Source organism: Scatophagus argus, chromosome 18, assembly GCF_020382885.2.
Source record: "Scatophagus argus isolate fScaArg1 chromosome 18, fScaArg1.pri, whole genome shotgun sequence".
Lineage (NCBI taxonomy): Eukaryota > Metazoa > Chordata > Actinopteri > Scatophagidae > Scatophagus > Scatophagus argus.
Window position 1 is genome coordinate 8,310,597 of NC_058510.1, and position 27,586 is coordinate 8,338,182.

The 27,586-nt window shown below is 41.3% G+C and overlaps 1 protein-coding gene across 1 annotated transcript in view; it reads right to left on the reverse strand.

Moving 5' to 3' along the window:
- Window positions 1-27,586, reverse strand: part of ptprn2 (protein tyrosine phosphatase receptor type N2) — a 115,026-nt gene that overhangs the window by 44,301 nt on the left and 43,139 nt on the right. Inside the window, exon 11 of the mRNA XM_046371747.1 lies at window positions 4,119-4,183. Coding sequence (XP_046227703.1) covers window positions 4,119-4,183 — 65 coding nt within the window. The remainder of the gene's footprint in view (window positions 1-4,118; window positions 4,184-27,586) is intronic.

Genomic DNA, 27,586 nt, shown 5'->3' on the forward strand with positions numbered 1-27,586 from the left:
TAGCTTAGCATGTTAGCATGCTAACTATTCCTAATTAGCACTATGTATAGCTGATTATGGTGGGAATGTGATTATTTTTGCAGGTATTTAGTCATAGACCAAAGAACTGAACTTCACAGGCGCTAAAGGAAAAATTAGGATATATATATCCTCTGGCCACAACGATATCTGTATATCTGTGTGTCTGCAGTACACAAGCTGAGTTGAAACTCAGCGTAAACCATGTTGCATGCTTATCTAACTTGAAATTTTCAAAAGGAGAATTTATATGTATACAATAACGCTTAACGAGTGATGCACTACAGCATTTATTTTGAGGAAAGCCTCAACATTTTCAAACAGATGTGGCCTTGCATTAATCATGGCACAGGATATTGGACAGAAAGCCTTCAAATCCATGGGGAGAGGCCATCATTACATGTGACCTTTCTCTGAGATGAGTTTTACCGCTGTGCATCTGCACTTAGTCCTTTGATTAGAAATATAATGTGAGCTTTTGACCATTCTGCAACAGCTCCTGTAGACTGACACACGACAGGACCATTTCACCTACATGTGTTTCAGCTACATAACTGTCGTGTGGAAATCAAGTGGAAGACCAGTGGCACACAGACACACACACACACACACATATATATATATATATATATATATATTAAAAAAAAAACGAAGAAAAAGAAACATGTGCACTTAGATTAAGCCCCATAAAAATCAATTACAGCATACATTATGGGCAGAAATTATAGCCACAGAGATAATAACACTGTAAACATTAAGTGTACAGTTGTGCATGCACAAACAATACACATAAGCACAGAGCAGACTCCCTGCCTGCCATATATGATTTACATTTAGTGGTTGAATAATCAGTTGACATGCAGCTCAGGGAATTCTGGGCTTAATAAGTGCCTCTTCACATGAGCAGTATACCAGAGTTATCTCGAACATGAGACCACTGTCAAAATGTCAATGAATCTGAGCTTCCGACTTAATCACACGGGGGCCATCTCATGCAGAATGTGGAGATTCCTATCACAGTGTATTTGGGAATACTGGCGTAAAGAAAATGGATGAAATCTGGGAATAATTACTGGGTCTTTACAGACATGTGGTTTAAAATGCTTTATGGCTCATTAGGCATTCATTGTAACTGTTCTAATTAAGCAGCAATATTGGTGGATATTTTACTGTAGTAAAGAACATGTTTATTTTGCGCTTGTGCTGCATGAGGCAATATTTCCTCAGCTTCTGTCTGAGAGGAGTTTTATCGTATCAGCTGTCAGAACTGTTATACTTTCTTTTTATTTATTTTTTAATATTTCATTTTTAATCCAGAGGAAAGCTTCTGCATACTTACATCAGTGTGAAAATGTATTGGCAGACCATGACTTTGGTCATTAAGACCTTGATTAGGGCAACATTAGTAGGGAAATGTTTAACCTCAGAAAATATTTGTAGAGATTAAATATCACCTCATGAGCGTTAAGTAAGATTTAAAGGTCATTTACCATTTTTTTTAGTACACTTGAAACTACTATTTATCTATGTTTTAACCCCATATACTGTAGGAGGAGGACTTTTTTTATGACTACTCATAACTGTCGCTTCCAAAAAACATCGGACCAACATGTCTTTCCTCTTTCTGAACCTGTCTTTTGTTTCCTTACTTCCCCTCTCCACGCTCCTCACTGGTACCAGCCATGCTGTGGCTATGGCTGCCAGCGAAAGCAACCCTTTTCCCTGATGTTTGGTTGCTGTCTCCAACTCGCGGGGTTGGTTGGTTAACTCACCGACCTCCCTCCTGCAAGGATGAAGATACAAGTGGGCAGGGGAAAGCGGCGGCGAGGGATCAAAAGGTCACAGAGCTTAGAGTCGAAGTGTCTGATAGTCGCACGGGTATGTATTTATATGTATGGTTTTAATGCTGTCTGAATACAGACAGTGGAGCCAGTTGCTGCTGAAGCTGCTGAGGCTACATGAACCTTGAGTTTCTTGCCGCTTCACTTCTTTTTCCTCCTCACAGTTTTTCACACATTTGCAGGACTCATGAATTGCTGTGAGAGGACCTCCATTTGCCTTCTGGGAGTGCAGCTCCCACTTGGGAAACATCTGTTAATAAGAATGCTACTCAGAATATGCATTGCTTATGCCCCACATGCACATCCATTATTCAAAAAAAGGTAGAATTGTTTTTTTCTGTTGTTGTTTCTCTTTAGGAAGCCGCCTTCCCTGCAATGTATAAAGGAGCAGATATTGCTCGGCCTATTGATTGATGTCTCCTTCCCCCCACGTTGACATTTGCTTATCCTCATCCGCATCTACTGCTATTGACGTTTGCTCTATCTGGACATCTTCCTAAGCTGTTTTGTCATTTGTCACCTCTTAAATAAAAACGGAGGAGCGGGGAGTTGTCAGTGATAAGACTTAATGATGCCAACTGCATTGATGGTTTTATACAAGCTTGGGGAAAGCATGTGCTTTGGCTTCATTTCTTGCACTATACCACTTATGGATCCACTGAGCATTTTTACCCAGCATATTTCTATTTTTGCCATGAAGAAGCAGGCTACAGGAGACCCATTCTGCAACCTCCAGCATACATACACTCATAACTGTGGTCAATTTACTGCAAATTTACTGAAAGCAGGGATTTGGTTTAGCACCTTTTAAACTAATGTATTTGAAGAGCCCACTCCACAGGCTCTCATGTCCAATGCTACTATTTTGCACAACTTACCCTCAACTCTCCACTTCTTCGATACAAACTAGTGAGATCAACACTTCCACACTAGAGCTAATAAAACGCCTTCTAAGTGAGTTTTCCGGTTTTGCCAACTCTTTATTTGTAGCACAGTAAATGCTGCGCTTCCTTAACATGCATTTCTACAAACACAGTCTGGCGCAGATTTTCTCCCCATGAGGTGGAAGACAGATTTTTCCTTTCCTCCCTCCCTCTTCCCATCCATCCCTCCCTCACCCTGGCTCCTGCAGAGAGGCTATTATTGCAGCTAATTATCTACAAATAGGCCCAATATGACAAACACAGCCCCGTACCAGTGCTGGCTAAGCGCAGGAATCAGTCTGAGTGGGAATAAAAGACTGAAAAGGAGGCGAGGAGAGGCAGACAAAGAACAGGACAAAAGTCACAGCGAAGAAAAAGAGAAAAAAATAGTGAATCAGAGATAATTGAGAAGAACGTGATAAAGACACAATGTGGAATAAGATGAGAGAAAATGTGGTGCTAAAAAAGATATAAGTAGGAGGCAGATGGGCGAAGAATAGGCAGTGACACCAAAAGGGAGACAGCATAGAAGGGACAAACACGGGAAAATGATCTTGTCTATACAGTGTGTGATGGTTGTTGCCAATGGCAACTGTCCTGCAATGTACAGGCCACATCCATTTAGCTCCCAGCATGCCTCATGATCAGGGCAGCTCAGGGGTCTCAGGCTGGCTGTCTCATTTCCATAGAGAAACTCATTTACCAGGCAAGCATGGAGGGGCTATGATGCATCAATGGGTGCTTGATTAGATCCTTACCGCTGATACATATGAATATTTATCAGTGTTGAATGAATACACATTTACTCTCCTTTCATCTGGATCTTCCTGAGTGTCCTCCTGCTCTCCTCTTAATTTTTTCCAATGAATATGTCACTGGAGCATCAGGGCCCCCCGACAAAGTGACAGCACTCAAGATAATCTGGTTATTGTTGCCCTGCGGTGATGATCAACACTTACTTTAAGTTTTACAAAATGCATCGGGCTTTTGTCTTGTTGTGTGTGTGTGTGTGTGTGTGTGTGTGTGATTTTTTTTTCTGCCATGGCGACAGCGGCTCTTAGAGACTTAAAGGAAATGAACAGGGGGATGGTAATCAAAGGAGCACACTTAAAAGGACGTGTGTTTGGAATTCATTGCTGCTGACGATTAGTACTTGGCTGCACAACTGAAGCTGCAGGTGTGATATGAATGCCAAGACAAGTAGGAATCACAGTTATTCCTGTCCAATTTGAGGCCAAAGCACAGAAGATGCACACAATCACATCACACCCACTCTGGCTCTTTTCTTTTTTTCCTTTTACACACCACCAATATATTTTTAGAGAGTATAACTTACATCACTAACTCCGGCCTCCACAATCTTCAGGCCTGTTTCCTTCTCCAGCTGCTGCTTCTGTTGGACTGCACGGGAGACAAAAGCAGAGGAGGTGTTGAATATGAGCAGTGGATGACAAAGTAGCAGATTTTTCAGTTCCTGAGGCAGAACAAGTCGTCAGTGAAACTGAGAATGATGCAATGGATGTTATGCCATGAGTCAGATGTCAAACTGGTCATAGAAAATGACCAGCCCACACACACGTGCACACACACACACACACACACACACACACACACACACACACACAGAAAATCCTCATCAAGACGAAAAGCCGAACGATCTTGAGGGTTAGACAGCAAGCAGCTCAGCACCAGCTAACAGGTGTCTGGTGGAGGAACGATATATTGTGTGGTAATGCTAGTAATACCAGTATGTCAGCGTGCTCCTCATAATGACAATGCTAACACGATGATGTTTAAGCCGGATTTATGGCTGACACGGGAGTAGGTTTGATTTATTGTTCAACATCTGGTTTCACCCGTTGATATCAGCTCTGCAACAATAGACGTATGAATCGTACATGATTTCATTGAACTCATGAATGTCCAAATTTTATAGCCATCCTTCCAATAAATGCTGAGATTTAAAATTTGACCAAAGACCTCATAGTATCTCCAAGTTGGGACATGATCAAAAATGAACCGTCCATGGAGTCACGCTGTGAACGTAGTCAGAGCTACAAAATGCCAAGAAAACTTTACCATTATTGTCACAGTGGGCTGATTCAGATCCACCAAAGATTGCCAGAAAGCAGCTGAAGTGCTTGTAGACTCAAAATGCACAATAACTTGAGCTCCTGCCTTTGTTCTTGCAGTAATTAATACACCACCCGAGTTTGATCCTCAGATCTATTGATCTAATCAAATATGGCAAGCTATTTCCAAAGCTTTGTTCACGAAAGATATTCTCATGCAAATCAAAACCAAAGTGGGGCGATGTTAAATATCCATCGCTCAAGATCACACATTTCGCCGATTTTTTTCCTCTCCTGTGCTTAATGCCTATTCCTCACTTTGATGGAGACGTTCATATTGAAAAACAAAATCAAAGGAGCCTTAATAGATTATGCCAAATTATAGAGTGACAGGAAAAAAATGGAGCATAATTTTAATTGAGTTTGTTAGCATGTGAATGTGATTGGTAATGGGTGAAAGAAAAAAAAAAGTGAGAGTTGAAGAGAGAAAGAGAGCAGGTCCTTTAAATCCTATTTCCCCAGATGAAGGCTATGCAAATGACCCTGAAGAGCTGAACCCCACCTCACACTCCAAATTCGGTGAGGGCCTGTTTAATTAGTATTTTAATCTATCCCAATGATTCCACTCAGTCCACAATGTATGCAGCATTCCATCTAATTAAGCACGCTACTTTTAGGATAATAATCCATCTCCCTTGCTCTCCGTCTCTCCCCTTTTCTCTTTCTGGTTATTAAAGATCCTGCAAACACTGATCATCCTATCATCTCATCAGCATGGCAGCAAAGGGGACATCTTACATTTAGGTGTCAGCTAGGGTTTTCTGAATGATGGCTAAAAGGAGGATAAAGGACGGCGAGAGAGAGAGAGAGAGAAAGACAGAGAGCGGGAAAGGTCAAATATACATTCAAAGTCTCTAAATTGGAGTGCCACATAAAAGAAATAGACAAGAGGAGAAAAGAAGGAAATCGTCTGCCATTAGTGAGAAGAGAAAAGTCTTCAGCTAGCATGTCTCAACTCACTTTCAATTCATGTTACCGCCCCTGTATTTAGTCAGACATATTGCCGCTCCATAGATAGCTAGAGTACCTGCATGGTCCTGGTGCTATTTAGGAGGGGGGTAATGAGCGAATTAATTGGGCCCAGCTGCGTGAGGTCGTAGGTGGTTGGGGGAGGCGAAGCCGCTAAAAGGTCACACAACGTTTTGGTCCTAATGAGGACCCCTCTGGGGACGCAACACATCATGAGTCAAACTACCAGGCTGGAATCAACACGCGTGCACGTCACAGTGGCTGCAGCTCGGGTTTTTGACTGACAAGCTGACATTAACCGACTTATGGCGAAACCAAAGAAGCCTGAAGGTCAGTATTTACTTGTAAATCAAAGCTGAGGACTCTCCAATCAACCAGAAGCAAAGGACAGTCCCACAACAGCCACTTTAAATGTAAATACAACGTACTTGCCGAGCTCATTAATGGGTAACTGGGTGGATCTGAGCTGAAGAGAGAATCCGGCCAATGGATTGCTTGTTCTGTCACTGACTGTACAGATAACTGCCCACAGCATCTCTTTTTGGTCACCCCTTATATTAACCTCCCTCTGGAGCTCACTCTCTTTCTCTTTTTCTCTCAGACACACGCGCAGATTTTGTAAGCTTCAAATTAGCCACCGAACACTCCTGACAGACTGTGGAAAAGAGATGTCAGGTCTCATTTCAGAGAGGCTCCTCCAGCCATTTTAATAGGCATTGTCTTAGACTATCTAGTCTGAAGTCTAATATCGAGATCTGATCCCTGCTGCTCGTCTGATCTTTCGGTTTCCGAGTCACATATCATCATATGAGCCATATCATCTGATGTTCAGCAGGCGATAAAGAAGAAAGGCACAGCAAAAGTGCTCATGCGTGTTAAAGTGTGCTCCATTTTCATGTACTCTCAATTGAAATTACATTCCCATACACACAACAGTTTTGTTGGAGATTATAATTGCTTGGGACTGTTCAATATAAAGTCAGTGAATGTGGGTGATAATAATTTTGTGAATAAATGCCTTAAGCTAGACAACAATGTAATATAAAAACAACTGGACCTGGTCCATCTTCAGTCAGAAACAATATAATTGAAAGAACTTCTATTAGTAAAATCCTAGCAATTACTCTGTAAGAGAAAGTGGTTGTTGAATCTTTAAATACTAATCCTTAGGTTTTATGATATTTGTGGTCACTAGGGTTAAAAAAAACTTCTGACTGAAATGTTTTTCCAGGCTAAGTCATATACTGTATAAAACAAATCAAAGAGGAGGCCCCACACTGACCTTCAACACCTGCAAAGCAAATAGCACGACGTTAGCAAATTAGGAGATTTTCAGCTCCGTTGTAAAAAGGCTGTAACCTAAATTTTGTTTAAATGCTCCAGACAAAGAGAGGTAAGGGATGGAGATCCTTTTGAGCAGTTTTTGTCCTGTCAGTTTGCTTTTACAGAACTTTCAATGCTGTCTTGAATCTATGAAATATGACTCACACTTCTTCTTTTTTACAAGGCTTGGCCTGACTCAGTTTTTATCTTACAAATAACCAACCATCTAAATAACATTCAAAAAAGTTCTGGTTTTATGTGAATCTTTTACCATTTAACAGAAGAAAAAGAAACAATACAAACACGACCACGACAATTCTCTTCATGGTATACTGATTACCCACATTTTCATAGCAGCTCTAGGCTCTCTTTCATCCAGTGAGACATCAAATCAACATCATCCCTTATTTAAATGTATTGTGAATGCACATCGCACTGACAGTCACAGGATTTGTCGCTGTTTAAAAATAAAGTCGCTAAGAAGGTCTGAAAAGGTGCTAAGTTGGCAACACTATCAGGTTGTTGGCGGCGATAGCTGCGTCTGCCACAAAAGATTCTCTCACTGCATCAGCTTATAATTCACATTCAAATTAAATGTTTTGACAGTCAAATTAAATATATAAATAAAAAAAGACCTGTGGCTATAGCCCAGTAGCCAGGTCCCAAAATGCGGCCCTGGACTACCTGTTCTGGGCTGACAGAAACGGCTTCAATCACATCTTCTTTCAGTGCACAGTGGCTGAACAATGTCCAGAGAAACAGAGGAGAAACCAACGTCATATAAGATCATCAATGATAACACACTCCATTTGCAGAGCACGTGATAGGCTTCGTCCAAGTAGACTGTATACTAACAAGATACTTAGTGCAAAAGTCCTGTAAAACATTGCGTAATTGCCTATAAATAAAGTAGTTTTCATTAGTGGCAGAGTCTGCCATGAACACACTGGATTCTGATTGCCTCCCTGCACAGGAGGGAAGGGAGACGATACAGCATGTCACCCGGTCACTCTCTCTCAAATTTTACAAGTTGTAACTTTCAACTAGATGTTTTAAGTTGGCCCTTTCACCCGCTATACTCCTCATTGTATTGTATTTATTATGGGCGCATAAAATACTTCATCATAAACTTGAACTATGCCTTATGCTGAAGGACAATTTTCATTCTTGTGAGAAATTACACCGGTGTTCAAATCGAATATCAAATATTAAAAGTGCAATAAAGAATGTGCTCTGATTTAAACCTGTTAAGCATCCAAACATTCAGCCAGGTGAACAGGAGGAGTGCTTCAAAAACTCATCAAGGACTTGCTGAAGGAGAGGAAAAGGCCATTTCAATCATCTAAGGAATGATTCAAAACATTTTTCACAAGAACACTAATGAATGAAAACACAGCAGAAACACGCAAGCGCACATTTAAGCTTGATTTTATGTGACCTTTAAATTGCTCTGTAGCATATGCGCTCAACGCAAATGATCTTGTTGCAAGACATAATTTGATTAAAATGTTGCTTTTCTCTGCCATATGCTGCAAACTGAAGCAATTGTGCACTCGTCATCATAGATTCTAATAGCAATTCAGAAATGATTATCATGAAGTCATCAGAGCTTAAAGTCATGAATATATATATTCATTTTTCTGATATACGAGGGCTTGTTATTGTTAGAAGCAATATAAATTCAGCAACGGGAGACAAATCACAGACCGTTGGCTCTAAGTATTTTGTATTTCAACACGGCACAGCAGCCAGTGCTGTCACATTGTAATGTTGCCTCTTTGGCCAAATGGGGGTATATAGTTGACAAAATGCATATTTCACCACCCTCTGATTGATCTGTTAATATTGAATAACATCCACATCCATTCCATCTATCCCCCCCACCCCCACCTCCTCTGTTCCTCAGGTCGTCTATTCACCACTTCCCTCTCTCCATCCGTCACTCCAACCAAACAAAATGAAAGTGTTTATTGTGGAGGAGGGCTGACGCTCACGCCTCTCCACAGCCGTTAGCCTTATCAGCAGGCAATCGCTCCGATATTAAAGCTGCCATTCCGCCCATCACTTTCCCCTTGCACATATGATGGCTGTCTCTACCTATCAGAGTGGAGAGAAGAGGAGGATGGGGGGGGAGGAAAAGAGGGGGAGATGCACCTGATCCCCCTGACAGATAAGATTCACGGCAACCCATTTTTCAGTCAAAATCCTAGGCGGGAAACAGAGACAATAATACTCCCTCTCAGATCGGAGTATGAAGAACCACAGCACGGACTTCCGAGCAGCAGCGTATTCATTGCACGTATGATATATATAACACGTGTGTGACCCCCCTTTACATCTGACTTCTGCACACCAGGTGCTTATCAAAATGTAAATCAGTCCGCTGATATTGCTGCTGCTTTTGTAAAGCTTATTATTTCATCTTCTTGGCTTTTTTTTTGTTTGTTTGTTTGTTTGTTTTTCCACTTCTACTGTATCTTCTAGGAAATTCATCAGAGAACGGATATCCTACAGGAGACACAAACACACTAATAAAAAAATGGCTTTCACACGAGCTCTGATGTTTCGCGGTAAGGATAAACATACAGTAAATAACTTAATAAATACTACTATCTGAGCATACACTCCCGACCAGAAAATGCCACACACCTACTCCTCTCCTCTGCCTCTTCTGGTTCATGCGTATCAATTGTTATTCTGCTCCTTCTGGCTAATATAAATCAAGACACCAAATGAAAGGGCCCGCACCTCTGAGAAAACCTCCAAATGAAAACGCAGGGACAAGGCGGAGCTCAGCTGGAGGGGAATAAAGAAAAAAAAAGTGCAAAGGTAAAAAACAAGATAAACATCCACCACCTCCATCCAACAACATCATTATGTGCTAATATCTAATCAAGATGTGATTATCTGGCAGAAACTAAATCAAAGGAGATGAGATGTTGATTAATCTCATTTTATGTTATTTTTTTATTTTGATCGATGACTTGATTAATTGCTCAATTTTTATATTTATACACAGGAAAGTAAACAGCGATGTCTTGTTTTGTCTGATCAACAGCCGAAAACTGAGTGTTTGGTTTTGAACTGAAAGGATTCATCACAAAACAACAGTTTTGATAACTGATTAACTGTTTCAGCTAAAGAGAATCATTCAAAAGAACAGAACATTTTCAAATGTCAATATTAGTTGGTTTTCTCCAGTCTTTGAAAAATAAAATTTCAATAACTGCAAATAGACTGTTGTTTAAATAAAATAGATGGATTGGGTTTTGGGAAATTGTAAAGAGGATTTTTGTGAACTTTTAAAACCAAAATCTAAATTTGATTTAGTGGGAAGTGAGAACCAGTTAAGGTTTGGCATTTCTGTTTGTAAAATGACTTTTAAAAATTACTGCACTGGTTGATATATTTTGCAACACCACCACAGCACTCAAAATGTTCATAATAGTAATAATAATCAGACACCATTTTAATATAACAGTTAAACTTAATCCCTACAAAATAAATGTAGAGCTGCAATCAGCCAAATAATTTAGCAGAAAAGAAAACAAACCGTCTTTTCCCTCTCAGTGTACCCAACATGATGATAGCCATGACATCATTAGCTTCTAATGTCCAATCAGCAGTGCCAATCATACGCCAGCATGTCTGTCACATGGTTGGACCATGCTGTTCGCAGCAGGGGGTCCTGGCTGGCTGACTGTTTATTCACCCTGATCGATTGTTTCCTGTGGATAAGCCAACAGTGCTCCAAAACAAACCGACTGCTGTTATTCAGCCTAAATCAACACATCAAAAACCTCGGCCATGTATGACTGAAAACATTCCGACTAAATACTGAGCAACACACAGAGCAAAATGTTTCCTTTAAGATGCCAAACTTGTTTTCTAGTTGAGGCATTATAGTCAATATCAAAAGACAACGCAGCAGAAAAACAGGATAAAAGATACTGCTTAGTTTCGACTCCTGTAATGGCTGTAGTTGTGTAATCAGCATGCGCCTTGTGTCCGCTGCAGACCCTGCCACGGCCTTTGGTATTAAGCACATTACAGACCCTTTCCTCTCTCAAACAGAACCCACATGACACATTTATAATTGCATCCTCCCTTATTAGAGGCCCCTTTCAAAGATGGTTGAATAACCCCCACCTGGATGAGGCTTTGCTGCACATGTGCAGACACACGCACGCACAAGCTCAGACACGCAAACAGCCGCAGACACATAATATCTGTTTCTTTGCCGCCTGGTTGATTAATAGATTGTGGCTGCTCCGACACTCTGTGTAGAATAGGCATTTTGCCTTTGATAGGTGCTGACACCAATTCTTCACGGACTGCAGGAGATTGGGGGAACAGAGGCAGCACCGGCAAATGACTTGGATGGGAGGCACCTCCAGATGTGGGAGAAACCCCACGGATGTCACTCTGCATTCTCCCTGGGACACGTTTACATCATTTACGCTGCCTTGCAGAGATGACAATCTGCAGATGTGTGACATACGCGATGTGAATGGCATCTGACAATCACTCAAAGACAAATGGACAGGCCTGAAGATTACAGTGAAAGTGAGGTAAACAACGCATATCTGAAACAATCACGGTCATCAGAAGGCCAGCATGCTGCAGAGACATGCTGCTGGATCTTTTTCCCAGTAACACAAGCTAGACGTTACATAAAAACATTTACTGCAGTCGTCAGGGAAACTTCAACAAGTGAAAAGTCTTTATGCACTATAGAGTAAAGAGCACTTTGTATACACAAAGGTATGATGAAAAGTATTACTCAGAGGTCTTTCCTCTGGTGAAATTGATATCCGAACAATTTAAGATTGAACCTCTCTGTAAGAGATGCTTCATTTCTTTCCCTCGATGTGTGTGATACAAGATGAAAACATCTGGAAGTCTGCAACTGTCTGAAGGGAGCCTACTGGGGAAAAGCTTACTGGAGGAGGAGATGGTGACGCCGACACACAGAGCTGTGCGCACACACACACACTCTTGTTGCTTCCCGACTGAGGGAACTCTGACAGAGGCAGCCCTACCTGTCACTGTGGCAGCAATTATCCTGCAGGCTCTCTCAACGGACCGTCTCCTGCAGGTCTCCACATTACTAACCACATCACTGAGCACACACATACTGAATACGCACTCTGATGCACACCGCACACTCACAAGTACACACACTGTACTCATAGAGACACAAAACATACACACACACACACACATGGCTGCATACACCCGGTTGTGCTTTTCATCCACAATTCGCTCTCCACAAGCTAATGGCTCGAACGAATCGTAATGATGTGTTGGTGCAAACATCCTGCTCAAGCCAGGAGAAACACACATCATTACGTGGATGTGAGGGCTCATGCAAGCATGCACGCATAACTCCTCTGTTATAGATAAATGCATTATCATAGATGAGAATGCTAAGAGGTTCGCAAATATTCACTCTAGAAAAACTAAATAAATCAATAAATATGCTAAGGATGTCATAAGGCAGAGTTTGGAAACGTGCTGGGCGGCACTAACATGAGGCCCGGATATGAGCTCCAGTGAGTCAAAAGATAATAAGTCTTGGATATTGGAGAAAAAAAAAAAAAAACAGACATGCTCAGAAGGACAGGGTGTCCATTTTGGCTGCAGGGAGGTCTTTCCAAGGAAGGAACTGATCTGTTTCGCGCTGGTTCACTGGAGCTTGGATCCAGGACCCAGTCTGAGTTTCAGGAACAGGTTGCCTGTGCGGAGCTGTGAAGGGTGATTTCAGAGAAAGGAAAAAAAAAAAAAAAACCCAACCCAATGTGACCTCATTACTGTAGATTTGTTCCGACTGTCATTAGGAATCACAAACGCCATCACTCAAGTCAGGAATATGAGGGAGAGGATGAGAGACGGGGGCTAAAGTACGCAGGGGTGGGGCGGTGGTGGTAGTCTGGGCTCTGACAGTAATCAAGTGGATTTGATCTGAAAATCTATCAACAAGCAAGCCATAGATAACAGAGAACAGAGTCTATACATGCCGTATGTTTAGGAAAGCAGACACTTGGGCCAAGGACAGATTTGTGCCCGTAAGACAATTACCACCATGACACATTAACATGGTGGATTCTCCATGTTACCATTCACAATCCACCGTAACACGCAGATGTTTAAGCGAAGCATGAGACCGGAGCCTGTTACGTATAAAGGTAATGTAACTTCTCCCCGAGTGCTTAACAGACATTTTCCACTTTTGTGTCATACAAACACATAAAACTCAGTGTCTCTAAGGAAATTATCGGGTTGTGCCGAACGTAATCAACTATAGTAATCTGAACAACGCAAGACGTAATACGCTTGAATAAGCTGACAAGAACCAGCCTTCGTAATGAATAACACAAAACTATCCAATGTTTCTGAAAGTGGTGCAAATTTAACACCCAGATATTTGAATGTAGCCTTGGAATCAACATAAAGCACTCTGTGACAGGATTTATCAGTGTACCAATGGACACAACAACAGAAAAATGGAGCAGATTAACACATTTAGTTTAACCGTTTCAAACTGATGTCTTGGCTAGAATCAAATTTCTTTTATTTATAAGGATTAATGTCTCTCTTCCTTCAGGAGTGATTCCTTGTTATTTTATTTTATGACTACGGCTGAACATGGCGTGGTGTTTAAAGCGTGTACATGCTCCTTGGCATGCCCCTGCGTCCCTGTGTCTGTCGCTAATGTAATGAAGTCAAAACGTTCTTTTGTCGTAATATTCAGTGATCAAACAGGAGGTCAGTGTTAGTCAAACATCATCGTGCTTGTTTTCCACACAAATTAATAAAACAAAACACATCATGAACACCGACGTGATGTCTGCAAATTGCTCATTTTGTCCGACCTTCAGCCCCAGATCAAAAGATACTCAGTTTACTGTAACATAAGACAAAGCCAAGCAGTGAATCCTCACTAATGAAAAATGCCCAGCGTACATTTGGTATTTTTGCCTAAAAATGACTGATTTGAGTTTTAAATTAACGCAGCAGTTGTTTTGTCTACACTTATTCTCTTTTTATTGCATAAATACATTAAAACCTTGGCTCTAACAGACCAGTCAGTAAAAGATGCCACCATTTTCTCCCACAATTCAAACGACAATCCAAAATGGATCCCAACTAAAACCTGCAAGGTGCTGAGCTGCTAATGTAGTCACCAAACCAACAGCATAAAAACCTTCTTTTTTGTGACTTCTTTCATCCCTTAAGTTCCTGCTAATGCACTGTGTGAGCATCTAGATTACATTTCCGAAGCTCTTTTTCCTTTTCTTTTCCCCCCACTGAGGTATTCAAATGCTTTCAGCCAGAGGAGGTTAATGTCAAAGCGAAGGCGTTTGCTGTCAGCGGCCTTTAAGTCAATCTCTCTAACCACGTCTGCAGATGTTAGTGCAGTGCGCATGTTTCCTCAGAGTGGCCAAAAGTAACCTGGAGCTCCGTCCTCTCTGTCTTCTCCTCTCCGTCTCTGTGAAGCACCCTGGCTGCTCCTCAGATCGCAGCGTTAATCTCACCGTGTTGCTTTCCTGTGTACAGCTGGGAGTGGTGGGTGTAAAATGAAAGTGTAACACAACAGTCTCACGCAGGTGTCAAAATGACAAATATGACATTTCCCTTCTGAGATTTTATTAGTTCTGATATCATTTTGTATTCAGTCTGCCTAATGTGTCACCGGGCTCCTTTTTTTTTATTCCAACTTTGCTTCAGGACAAAATGTGATAATCATTATTATATGTGTAAAGCGGGGCAGCTGTGACTGCAAAGAGAAAGGCAAGAAATGCATTCAGGATGCAATTCAAAAATCAAAATACACAGTTTGACTGGTGTGTTTGCTATTGTATAAGCGCCCCCCTCCCTCCAACTCTGAATCAATCATCTTACTCCAGAGTTTCTCAAACAATTCCCTTTTTAAAGTGAGGCAGCGATTCAGAGTCACAGCATGATGATTAAATCTATACACAAGAGAAGCGCCGACATACTGTTTCTTTTTTTCAGCATTAATTTCCCAAATAACTGCAGAATCTCTCTATATATTTCAAACCCTCCTGAGACTGAACTCAAGTAGTTAGAGAGGAGAAAGACAAGACTGTATAAGCACACCTCCCTGTCTTTTTAAGGACACCTGTTGGGCTGCATGGCTCATCTCCTCCTCATTTAGCCGTCTGTCTGGGCTCCGCGGGGCTGATTACCAGGAAGAGCTGATTCCAGTTGCACTGCTTATCAGTCTAATTAGAGCCCCTGGCAGGTGACTTGAAGGAAGTTGTGTGTCTCATGGATGTTCAGGCGCAACGATTTGTACAGGCATGCCGGCTAATGCATGTTACAAGGAAGACGGCAAGAGAAAAACGCAATAAAAACAAATAAAATAGAAGGGTACAAAATGTCTTGAGAATTGTGACAGATCAATCCTAGAAAAAGCTGTTCTGTGCGGGGGATGTATTTTTAGGGCCTTTCCGGGGAACAGGAGGTGCCTTGAGGATGTTTAATAGAGTATTTTGCATCACAGTCATTTTCAAAGAAAATTTCAAGTGGTGACAACAAGTCAGGAGAAAGAGGCGACATCTTGACTAACATCCTCTGGTGAAAGTATAAACTGTCAAAAAATGAGAGAAAAATTGAGACAGGCCATGGTTCTGTGGAGAGTGCTTCAATAGATGTAGCTGAGAAAATGGATGAAATAAAAGCTTGACTAAAGGCACAGGGGGGAAAAAAGGAGAACGTCAGACATTTAAAAAAAAAAAAAAAAAAAGATAAGAAAAGAAGGGCAAAGAAAGTGAGAGGCAGGGGCAGCAAGAAAATGAAAAGAGTTAAGGACAGAGGAGGAAGCTACAGGAGCCGAACAAGTTTTTCAGGCAGTGTATCAGTCACTGGTAAAAGGTCACTAGTCTGCTGTTTGCACATCCAGGTGCTAATGTAACACCTCTCACACCTTCCTCAGTCGCCTGTGTCTGGCAGCCTGCAGGTTGGTGGGCAGAGAGACTGTTGTTTGTGCTAGAATAATATGTTGTAATCCCCCATCTCAGATGTGGCCTTAACACAGGTAATTGGACTTTGAGTGTGGGGGAGCCTGTGGCTAGACACAAGCACACAGCTGCGACACACAAAAATTGCAGTCTGATTTGAAATAAAAATAGAAATGCTCGTATTTTCTTCAAGCTTAGGATTTTCGTATTGAAGCCGTGTGCATGGGGCTGTAGTAACAGCAATACTTTTCTTCATAGGAAGAAGGGTAGACTCGTATAAACAGAGGATTCTTCTTTTAAAATCCTCTCCACAACCAACAATACAAGAGCAATAGCATGAGGAAAGGATAAAGTGTGTTTATCTAAGCTACTCTAACATTAGCAGCAAACAGAAGCATCCTGTTAGATTACTACCTATAGTAGCATCTGGAATGTCACTTCCAAGGCTTAACTATGCTAAAAACAAGAAGCATATCAGACATCCCAGTCACACTCTTAGATTATCTGAGATAGTGTTATGTCAGCTAAACAAACTGGCTAGTCCTCATCCGAAAGCCAATTCTCTTATTACATTGAAACTGACAACGTGCTGTTTGAAAGTACAAACAAAAAAAAGCATAAATCTGACATCCATCTGGAATGTCCTAATGTGTCAGCTAAGCAGCAGTGTTAGAATCAAACAACAGTCGAATGTTTTTATTATCGTACTTATAATACACCAAGTTTTACACAGAAATAGACCAGATCCATCTTATATGTGGATCACCATCTGGCAAAGATGTTTGTAGCCATCAAGTGTTTACTTTACAGTCTTTGTCCTGGGTTCACATTACAAAACCAAGTCAGCTGGAGATGGCATTTTCCAAACTCAAACTGAAGGATTATGGTTTTCTTATTATTACTTCTCTCCAAAATCAAACATGTACAGAATGGATTAAACAGTGTGTTTGTCAGCTTTAGTGTAACTAGCAAACGTTAGCATGTCCAGTTAGCTACACTGCTACCTTCCTGCAGAATCCAAATGTTACCTCAAAGGAAGAGGAGCATTTCGTTTTACATTTTGTGCAGTTATGGGTTATGTTTACAATTAACATGTCAACTGACAAAATCAACAGTTGCTGGCAAGAAATGAGAAGCCTGCTTTTGTCTATCTCTATCTGAAATCAGGATACACCACCAGGAAGGAAGTGGGGCAGGTTTTAGATGATAGTCAATTTAAGTACAATATAATCCACAATCCGCAGGCCGAACTTGGGCCTATTTCTTCCTTTCAGTCTATGCAAAAATTTAGCTCCAAGTATTTAGGAACTCTCACTTTTTCCTCCTGGATAAACGGTGATCATATATACTGTATATTCCTTTCCTTTGTGTCATCCCAAGTCGGTTTGAGGTGAATATTGGAGTGAAATTGAAAGCGGGCGTCCCTTAAAGAGAGGTTTCAGATAAGAGCGAGTTATCACCTCTACAGAGAGCCCTGGGAGACACAGCACTCCTCTGTTGCAGTCCAGTCTGATGCATACAGGCCACTGACCCATGACAGTCAGCCGGTATCGATTTAAGAGGAGGCAGAGGACACAGAGAAAAAGAGAGAGGCATTTGGAAGGAGTGAAGGAGGAGAGAAATAATAAAAAAAGAGGCCAGGGAGCAGTATCCCTCTTAAAGCCTATCCATAATTCATTGTCCTTTCTTTCTTTCTTCCTTCTATACTTTCTTTCTCTTTCAAATGGTCGCATGGCAGGGGAATGTTCATTTTTAAGGGGGATTAACAATTACCTATTTTGAAATGCATCCCTGTGGTATTCACACACACACACACACACACAGAGTACACAAAGTATGTGGCTACACACAGACACACTTGTGGTCAGAAAATGATCCCTATTAGAGCATATTATGCATTAGAGCAATGATTATTCCACTTTTTCTTGAAATTTGAACTTGCTATGAGTACAATAGGAGGAACAGTACGAACAGTGAGATCACAGTGGAGCAATAATCATGTAATGCAATCTTCACCTCATCTTAACCACACGCATGTAGTTTACCATGCTCAGACACACACAAAAGAGTTTTTAAAACTTACCATTACTAAATGCAAGTTTTACAGAATTATCAACCTTCCTGTCTGAAATTACTTGTCTGTTATAACACGCACGCTGAGTGACACAGCATTATTATTTGAGTGAGGGCATTTTTCCTAAAAATCCCCAAAATGCAAAGGACATTGCTGACATTTCATTAAAAATACTCATGTTAATTTTGTGGGTGAGTCTGGCAAAAAGCAAAATTAAAGCCTAAACTTTAAACCAGCATATTTTGTATCATTTTGGCAACATCTCAGAAATCAAATCATTCTTCTTGTGATCAACAGTATATTGCTTATACCAGGTGTTAAGACAAAGTGGTACCAATAAAACCATGTAAATTAAGGAAACGTCTTTGACAACACATGTGCAGCATTTAGAAAACGAATACACACAACACAATAAGCTCTACAACACAATAAGCTCTACAACACAACAACGCAAGGACGCTCGTGCTGAACACGGCTTGGACGCACCTGTGACACATACATCAACAGCTCATGTTTCTGTGATGGACTGACATCACACCATGATATTCTTACCCTAATCAATGATCCATTGCTTGTGTTTGGATTGTCTTTGTAATGCTGCAGTGCGTTATAGCTTGTTACACCCAACAACAAGAGAATAAAAAGACACAATTTGAACATAATTTACTGTTTTTCAGTCAGTGGATAAATGTTTCTTCATATCCATGCTGTTTCATGTTGACAGTGGTGCACAAACTCAAAGGCAACAACAAGGAGCCTACGGTTAGTGGCGTCTATGACTCGCCTTAATTACTGCTTATGCTGAACTACAGGGACACCACAGTCTGCACTACAGGTAAAAGGGGGCAAGAGTGGTCCACAAGCACACAAACAAATACAGAGAGATGCACAAGAGAAGTGAAAATTGAACATCTGTGGGCTTTTTTTTTTTTAACCCTCTTTCAAGCCCCTTGCCAAAGAAAGCTGGTGCTGCACCTGGACATAAATTATAGAGAGGCACTTGGATGAAGAGGAGGAGGCAAGAAAGAGACAAGAAGAAGATAGACGAATGAAAATGAGGGGACGGCGTGGATTTCATGTCTCCCCCAGCTGGAGACACTTACCAGGTGGCTCTATTGGGTCAACAATCGATTCACCGTCAATAGCTGCCAATAAGGAATAACACTGTCATAATGTGTACCCGCGATACAAAAAAAAGATAGAAAAAAAAGCTGTATTAAATTATACATAATAGCTAATAGTAGTGGAATAAATATTTTTCAATAATAATAGCATAAAAAAACAGACAGCTCATTGTGCAGATGTTAGGCCCTTGAATTCTACAGTATGTTTTCAGACAGCTATAATCCTTTAGAAAGAAAAAATATATACTGTATAATTATTCTCAAAGAGCAACTACAAAAGCAAATAGTGCTTTGAAGATGGAAAGCCCAAAATGTCACCTACTCGCTTTGAAGCTCTCTGGCTCTCTTTGTTTCTCTACACTTGTAGCTCACAAAACCACTGACAGAGCGCACTGCATTCAGGGGCCAATTTGGTGCGGATGTACCATTAAGAGGAAAAACACACACATACAAACACATGCTCATGAGCTCAGACCGATATACTGCCTGACCATTAACGCAGACGCAGACACACACACACACACACACACCTGAAGAGGCTCCATCATGCAGCAGAAGTATGGCCATGTCTCTTTGTTTTGTACCGTAACAACCCTTTGTAGCTTCAAGCACTTTAAGTGTCATCTGCTGCCTCTTTGATGCACTTTTGTTAATCCATTAACAGCCATATTCAACAAAAACAATATATATATCTTCACACACGTCCCTCAAAAATCCATATAGGGAGTTTCTGTAGCTGTATATTAGTCAGTCTTGATTAGATTTTGAATGTTTAGGGAAGACTGGAGGAGGTTTCGAGGCACGCAAATTTAAGTTAGACAAATGTAGTGTAAAGATGTAATAATGAGTGAATCAATCACTTTGATGGCTAATAGAAAAATAATCTGAACTTATAGTGATAATCATTTATTTATTTTCTTTTTTTTTTAAAGCAAAAAATGTTAATAACTCCCTTGTTGCAGCTTTTTTTGTATTATCTGATCTTATTGATTAAAAATCAATACAGTGTTTTTGAGAATCAATATCGTATCACAAGAAAATTATATCACAATACTTACTTCTATCAATATTATCTTACACAGCTAGTTTGAGGATGTTGTGAAGTGGCGTGTGATCATGAGAGTTCTTCAGTGTTACCATTGCCAATGAAAACGTCAAATCTGATGGGACTTACGGGACTTCCTCACTCTGTGACTCCCTCACAGACGCCATAGGAACAGCTGACCAAATGAAATGCACCTCACCATCATTTGAATGCAGAAAACGTTATGTATTACACCTTAAAGTATATGCGATGCACAACTGAGATGCAAGTATGCAAGTTTTTGTCTGGAGAAAGTGAGACTGTGGATAAAGAAATTTCCATGTATGGTGGTTTGATGACCCATTTACACGTTAAACTTAAAGAAAACATATTTGTATCCTTACAAGTCATTACAAGACTGTTACTGAGTTTTAAGTTCTGCTTATGCGGTGAGAAAATATCATCTTTCAAGACATTTCTTAAATCAAGCATTAAATTAGTAATATTAGGATAAAGACTGTATGTAAAGTAAGTCCAGTTAGGATGAAGGTGTCATTCCCAAACAAACAGGAACATGAAGCCTACGACTCCTCTGTAAGGCCACAACCTCACAAATTTTCATACATTTGGAAAGTTTTTCTTTTGTTGAATTATGACTCATAGCAGGAAATGGAAGGAAGCTCATTTACACAGCTGTTTGTATCTGCTGCCTCATAATGCAGCACCCACTGAGTTTACAAACCACTGTGCATTCAACAAACACGACGCACAAGTACCCGGCGTTCTCGACATGAGGGCCATCAGCACATGGCCTCTCGCTTGGAGTACAGCGATCACTGTGGGTACAGGCATGGAGGACGAAGGGATGGGCGGGAGCATACAGAGATGATGGCTGGAGAGGTGGTGGTGGGGGGTGTCAGGATGGAGGGGAGTAGGAGAGTACTGGCGGTGGCAGAACCAAAGAGGAGGCTGGATTTTCTACTCAACACTGTGCTCAAACCTACAGCATTCAACAAGTATGCATCATATCTACTGGTCCCGTCAGTTCATAAAACATGAAGCTAGTGAGCCATCGTCTTATTAAGTTCACCGCCGCGTGAGGAAATGTGCTGTTGCCAGGCGTTTTACTTGGCTCAGATGGACATCAGATCACTTTAAAAGTCTTGGTCAGTTAAAAATCACATGATCGACACCGTGGCTCAAACACAGGGATCATCAGTCGCAAAAATCTGGAGCAACATAATGACGATCCACTGGAACTGTTTGTACCTCTGCATGGTGAAGTGTAATACATGTACACTGCGGATGAAACAATCTATTATGGCAATTTATATACTTCTGTATATTTATTCTACTTCATATACTTCAGCACATTGATGCAGCGGCCACAGAGGAAGACATGCTAGCAGTTCTGTGAGGCTACAACAGCAGCATTTTTAGCTCAGTGCTAATATCAGCATGCTCACAATGACGATGCTAACAAGGCAGGAATAATATTTACTGTGTTCACCATCTTATTTTAGTGTGTTAGAGCAGGATACTGCATGGTGGTCCTCACTAAAATGACTACGAAAAGGACAACAGGCTAATTAACTAAAAGCTACAATAAAATGTGTCTTAAAAAACTGTCCACATGACCACAGAGTGAAGAACAGGAAAAAAGGCTCTGCCACAAAAATAGGTTTTAGTGGTGGGGTCTCGCTGTTGCTAAGTTAAAAGTGAAATCAATGTCAAACAAAGTCACAGTTGCAAAGTGTTACTGATGGGTTTAGAGCAGGAGTTTAGACACGACCACAAAAATATTCATAACTTTGTCAGGAAATCATATTAAAAATATAAAAAAACATTGTCAGGACAAACAACATGTTGATTCAACTTGCTCAGCATTGAGAAAAACTGAGAAAACCGAACCTCAATACCACAGCATCATGCGCCGACACTTTTCGCATTTAAACATATTGCAGTATTTCTTTCTTAATCCACATCTTTCTCATTTCAATGCATATTTTTTTTTACCTGATGAAACAATGCATATTCAATTTTTGTTTACAAACTCAGGGTCTCTGCGGGTGTCTGAGAAAGGTTGCTCCGTTGTTCCAATTTGCGTCGTGTTTCACCCCCTACTCATTAATCTCCCTCCGTTTGCTGATAGCTTCGTTTCGTCCACTAGAAATCGCTTTCAATTATTCATGCCTATTTTCCACAAATACCTTGGAGATGGAATTAGCAAACAAACAATGCCAGGCGACACTAATCCTCGTCTACAGCAAAGATCCTTTAATGCACTGGAGATCTGGCCGGCTGTTGACAGGCACCTGTTACTGTCTTCAGCTGCTTCGCAACAGCGATGTTGACACAGTAAATATGTTTACAGGAGCAGTGCAGCCCTGACCCTTCGCCGAGGTGCAGGGATAACAGTGAAGGGAAGAGGAGAGGAATAACTAAGTGCAGGAGAGCATGGAGAAGCGGGAAAGAGCACAACTGAGAAGGATAAACAGGATAAAGAGGAGTGTGAGACAGATCAAGATTCATCGGCTGGAACATTCTTGACTTCTCAAAGCAACAGCAAACGTTTCCATATGACACCTTTTTCTGTGAGACGAGCACAAAGAGTCTGTGGATGATGAAAGTTCACTGTCAGGGCCAGGGAAGGACGAAAACTATATATGAGACTGATTTCCAGATGCCAGAATGTCCTTCTAGAGCATTTTTAATGACTGTCTTTGACTATTTGAGATATTTTCTCTTCCCAGAGGCACTTAAAGAGACAGAAAATAAAGAAAATAAAGCATTGTGACCTTGGAATTAAAAGACATCTGACACCCTGGTAGAGACGAAAAGTTTAGGGCAAAACAAAGCGAAACATTTAGTGGCTTACTGTGACTCACTCAGCTCTGGTTATCTAGCATCCTGCAGCAAGGCAACACACACACACATCCACACACACACACACACACAGACGCATGTGTGGAGTGAATAAATTGCGGTTTACCTATTGCAACAGACAGCAGAAGTTTCAAAGATCAACAATGCATAAATGTTAAGGAAGACAGAAAAGTGAGATGTGTCAAATCGAATAAGCATCAAGGCAGGTTTTTATGTTTATGTTTCTCTGTGTTTGTGTGTGTGTGTGTGTGTGTGTGTGTGCCCTCTAGCAGACGGGAAGATGATGCAAGGGAGCCTGGCAGGGTACTACTGAGACTGAAAGAAGATAGTGAGACTGTCGGTTTAGACGACTGAGAGCCGGGCTTGTGGCTGGATGGCACACACGCACTTTCTCACACTCCCCCCCCCCCCACCCAACACACACGCACACACACACACACACACAGAGCCAGGGGCAACGGAGGAGAAGAGACTGAGGAAGACTTTGATCACCGAACTGAGCACATTCAAGCACTCAACCAGAGAGGGCAGTCAGTGATGAGGAGAGAGGAGAGTGCCCAGGGAGAGGGGGGGGAGGAAGAGGGAGGGGGAGGAATCTGGGTTGTTTTCTGACCTCTACGCTCATTGATACAGATGTTAAGGCATGAACACACAGACAATCAGGCATCCGACACAGACACTGCTGAGTTCTGTTGCGTGTGAGTGTGCTTGTGTATATATATATATATATATATATATATATGTATAGTACAGGTTTTCTTGATATGTTTCTTGATCGAAGAAACTGTGTCAAACCCATGCTGACAAAACTAATTTCATTTTAGCCGTATGAATGCTGTGTCTGGACACGAGCACAATGAAAGCGTGTGGAAATATTCTGAGAATTTAATTCACACTTATTTCTTTAGCCTCTGGTGGCTTGCAGACTTCCAAATGGTAAATATTACAGTAACAAGCAGGAACCACACACACACACCAGCCTTTGTCACGTAGGAATCCGGGCGATTTCCACCTTTCCAAACAGCGTGTGTCCGAAAACAGGCAGCTATGGCACCGCAGATCCGTCCTCCACGCCTGAGATGCAGGTGGATAAACCATTGTGCTGTTTGCGAAGAGAGCAGGTAATTATCGTTGGCATTTTGACAAGTGTTTGCCAGAGTGAAGGTCAACTCTGTCTGCGTGGGAGATCTATGCTAATCTGCTCAGCTGGAAAAGACTACCACTCACCACTCAAATGGTAGCTAGCACCATTATGGAGCTACCGTGTTTTCACTTTAGAGTTGTCTGCATGGCCGTGTGTGTGTGTGCGTGTGTGAGAAAGAGAAAGAGAGAGAGTGAGAGAGAGTATGTTTTTGTGTGCTTGCGAGCAGATCAGAGAGAGTACCAGGCCTTCCCACCGAGAGGAGAGAATAGAAAGACAGACAGACACAAACGGAGTAAGATGGAAAAGAAACCCAGTTATATTTAGGCTGGCTCTCTTATCTTTTTAGAACAAAACAATAGACACGGTGTGGGCGGAGTACATTTCACATCTGCCCACAGGTCTCTCCTATTGGCTTTAACGCAAACTTCTCATCATGTGCATTTCCAGCCATCTGTTTTAATGCAAATGTTCAACTTGCAGATTAAAAAAACAAAAACAAAACATAAGTGTAAACAAGGGAAAAATGGTGTTTTTGTGCTTGGCTGAGTTGGAAAAGTTGATGCATGGAAAAAGACAAAATGAAAACACACAAATGAAAACATGAAACAAACATAAGTGGCTTATTTCCATCACGCTCTCCACATGGTTTTCGTCTGAGGTTTGACTGGTGCCATTTTCTTCTCCAGTGTTTTAACAGCAATGGTGTGGAGAATCTGCATGGATGGAAACCTGACTATTCTTTTCCCCAAGAAAATACACAAAATATTTTCCTTCTCACTCCCCTCCATCTTCTTTCTGCTGTCACTTACATGTGAGTAAAATTGTGCATGTGTGTGTGTGTGTGTGGAAGCTCGAAGCAGAGGCAGAAACATGGACTCAGACATTGTCTATGTCCATGTCTCCGCATGTCTCCCCCGGGTGACAGCCGTGTGTCAGGGTCTGTGCTCTCTGGTCCAGATGGCCCAGTCAGTTGCTCCCAAGGTCCCCAGGCTCCCAGCGCTCATTGACCAGGGCCGGGGTTCTCACGGCCTGGGGGCCCGTGGACTCATTGCTGTGGCCTGGCCTCTGGGGCCTTTGGGGCCTCCAAGGGGCTCTGGGGTCGCCCAGCCATGACAGCCAAGACAATAGAAGTATCCTTACTCGGTTCCCACCCACCACCTACCAGCCTCCCTTAACACACACATAAACACTCAGTCACTCATGGCGTTTGGCCTGGCCACCCTTGACCACAGTTGGCAGACAGTGGCCGAGTCGCCAGGCATAAGTTTTCATATCAAACACTCACAGAAACTGCTGACCAAATAAATGACATTACATAACAACCACTACAGCCATTAGGAAACTTAAAGTTTTATAACTAGTTTCAGGAGTGAAGACGCCATCTTGAACACAACACATTTTCACACAAGTAATATTAAGGAACACCTTTTCCCTTCCTCTGTGACTCAGTTTTTACCTCCTGTGCCTCTCTTTTGTTTTTGTTTTGAATACAGCGACCACTGGGTGCTCTGTCCAGATCAGAGTACACGAAGAGATGGCTCCCCGCTCAGAGTCTCGACTCCCCTTGTTCCCTACTGTCTTCCCGCCACCAGCTAACCCCGGCCCATTATCCTTCCCCTCCCTCCATCGATCGATTCATGACCTGATTTCTCCCCTCATCCCTTCATCTGCACCAACAAGCCATTCCTCCTACATCATCTCGGCTCTCCTCTGTCCACATTATGCAACAAACTGCAGATTTATGAGATTTATAAGTGTAATTATCATAGAAGTAACACACATGTGTAAGCAAATGTGGAAAACGATCAATCAAAAAAACATCTATACTTTCAATTTAAAAAAATAACGACAGGACATAATTATAGACACTTCATAAAGCAAAAATATTCTGCCTACACATAAATCCACTGACTCACTGCGAAGAGCACAAACATGTGAGTGGAAACAGTGAGTGGATCACATCCATCATCAGCTACAAAATACTGCTTTACAGTGAGCAAAAGTAACTCCGGCAGATCCAATTTCCAACAACTGAAGGTGATTTTCATGTCTAGAAATCACATCTAGATTGAGAGGAAGGAAGAAGGCCAAAAAAAAAAAAAAAAAAAAAGTAGACTTCTAAACAACACATCTCAACACTGGTTTTAACAGCTTGGCTGCCACTTCATCAAATATTGAATAAATCATTTTCTTGGCACAGCATGAACACAGCTGCAAAAAAAAAAAAAAAATCACACACACACACACACACGTGCACAAATATGCACACATCCACACACAAACACGGACACACAGAATGCCTTGTAGTTTTGATAAAGCAGCAGCTTTCTCTTTTGTTTTGCAGCCGAGCAGGGATTAGGCTGTGCGGGTCTTTGTCCTGCTGTTTTCCAGTTGAGCAGAACACAAGAGCCTCTACCTCCACTAATACAGTCAGACCTCCCAGCAGGCCTTTCACTGCACCGCTAAGAACCTGCTGCCCAAAAGATGCTTTTCAATGAGTTATCAAATCTCTTCTATACTGTCCATGCCTTTCAACCGAGCCTCTTTGTCTATTCTTTGTCTATTGAACACATCAAATAGAAGTGATGGGCAGATAGATGGACAGCAGAATGTATGTGAGCCATATTAACCTCCTTCAGACACTGGCTGAGTACAGTCAGAGTAACACCAGTAAAAGGTTGTTGTTTCATCAAAATGCACATGCAAATGAATGCGTGTAGAAACACATCTACAGGACAGTTAAAAACTAATAACAACCATTTACAATAACTGTCCAATATAACAAGTACATTTTCAACAGGAAAATCAATCCACTACATATTTGACAACTGATTAACTAAGTTTGAGACATATTTAATGAGCTATATTTAGCATGTGCAATAAACATTTCCTGCTTCAAGTTTCTCAAATGTGAAGATTTGCTGCTTTTCTCTAGTTTGTAAAACCTTGTCTTGGGTTTTGGGCAGTTGGTCAAACAAAGACATTAAAAGATGTCTGGGCTCTGAGAATTATTTTTATCTTTTGCAGATCTAAGATAATTAAAATAATAGCTAATAGCTGCTCAAACAGTAAATATAAAATATCTTAAGCAGTGTTGAGTAGTCAACAGGAAAATTAATCAACTACAACTTTGATAAGCAT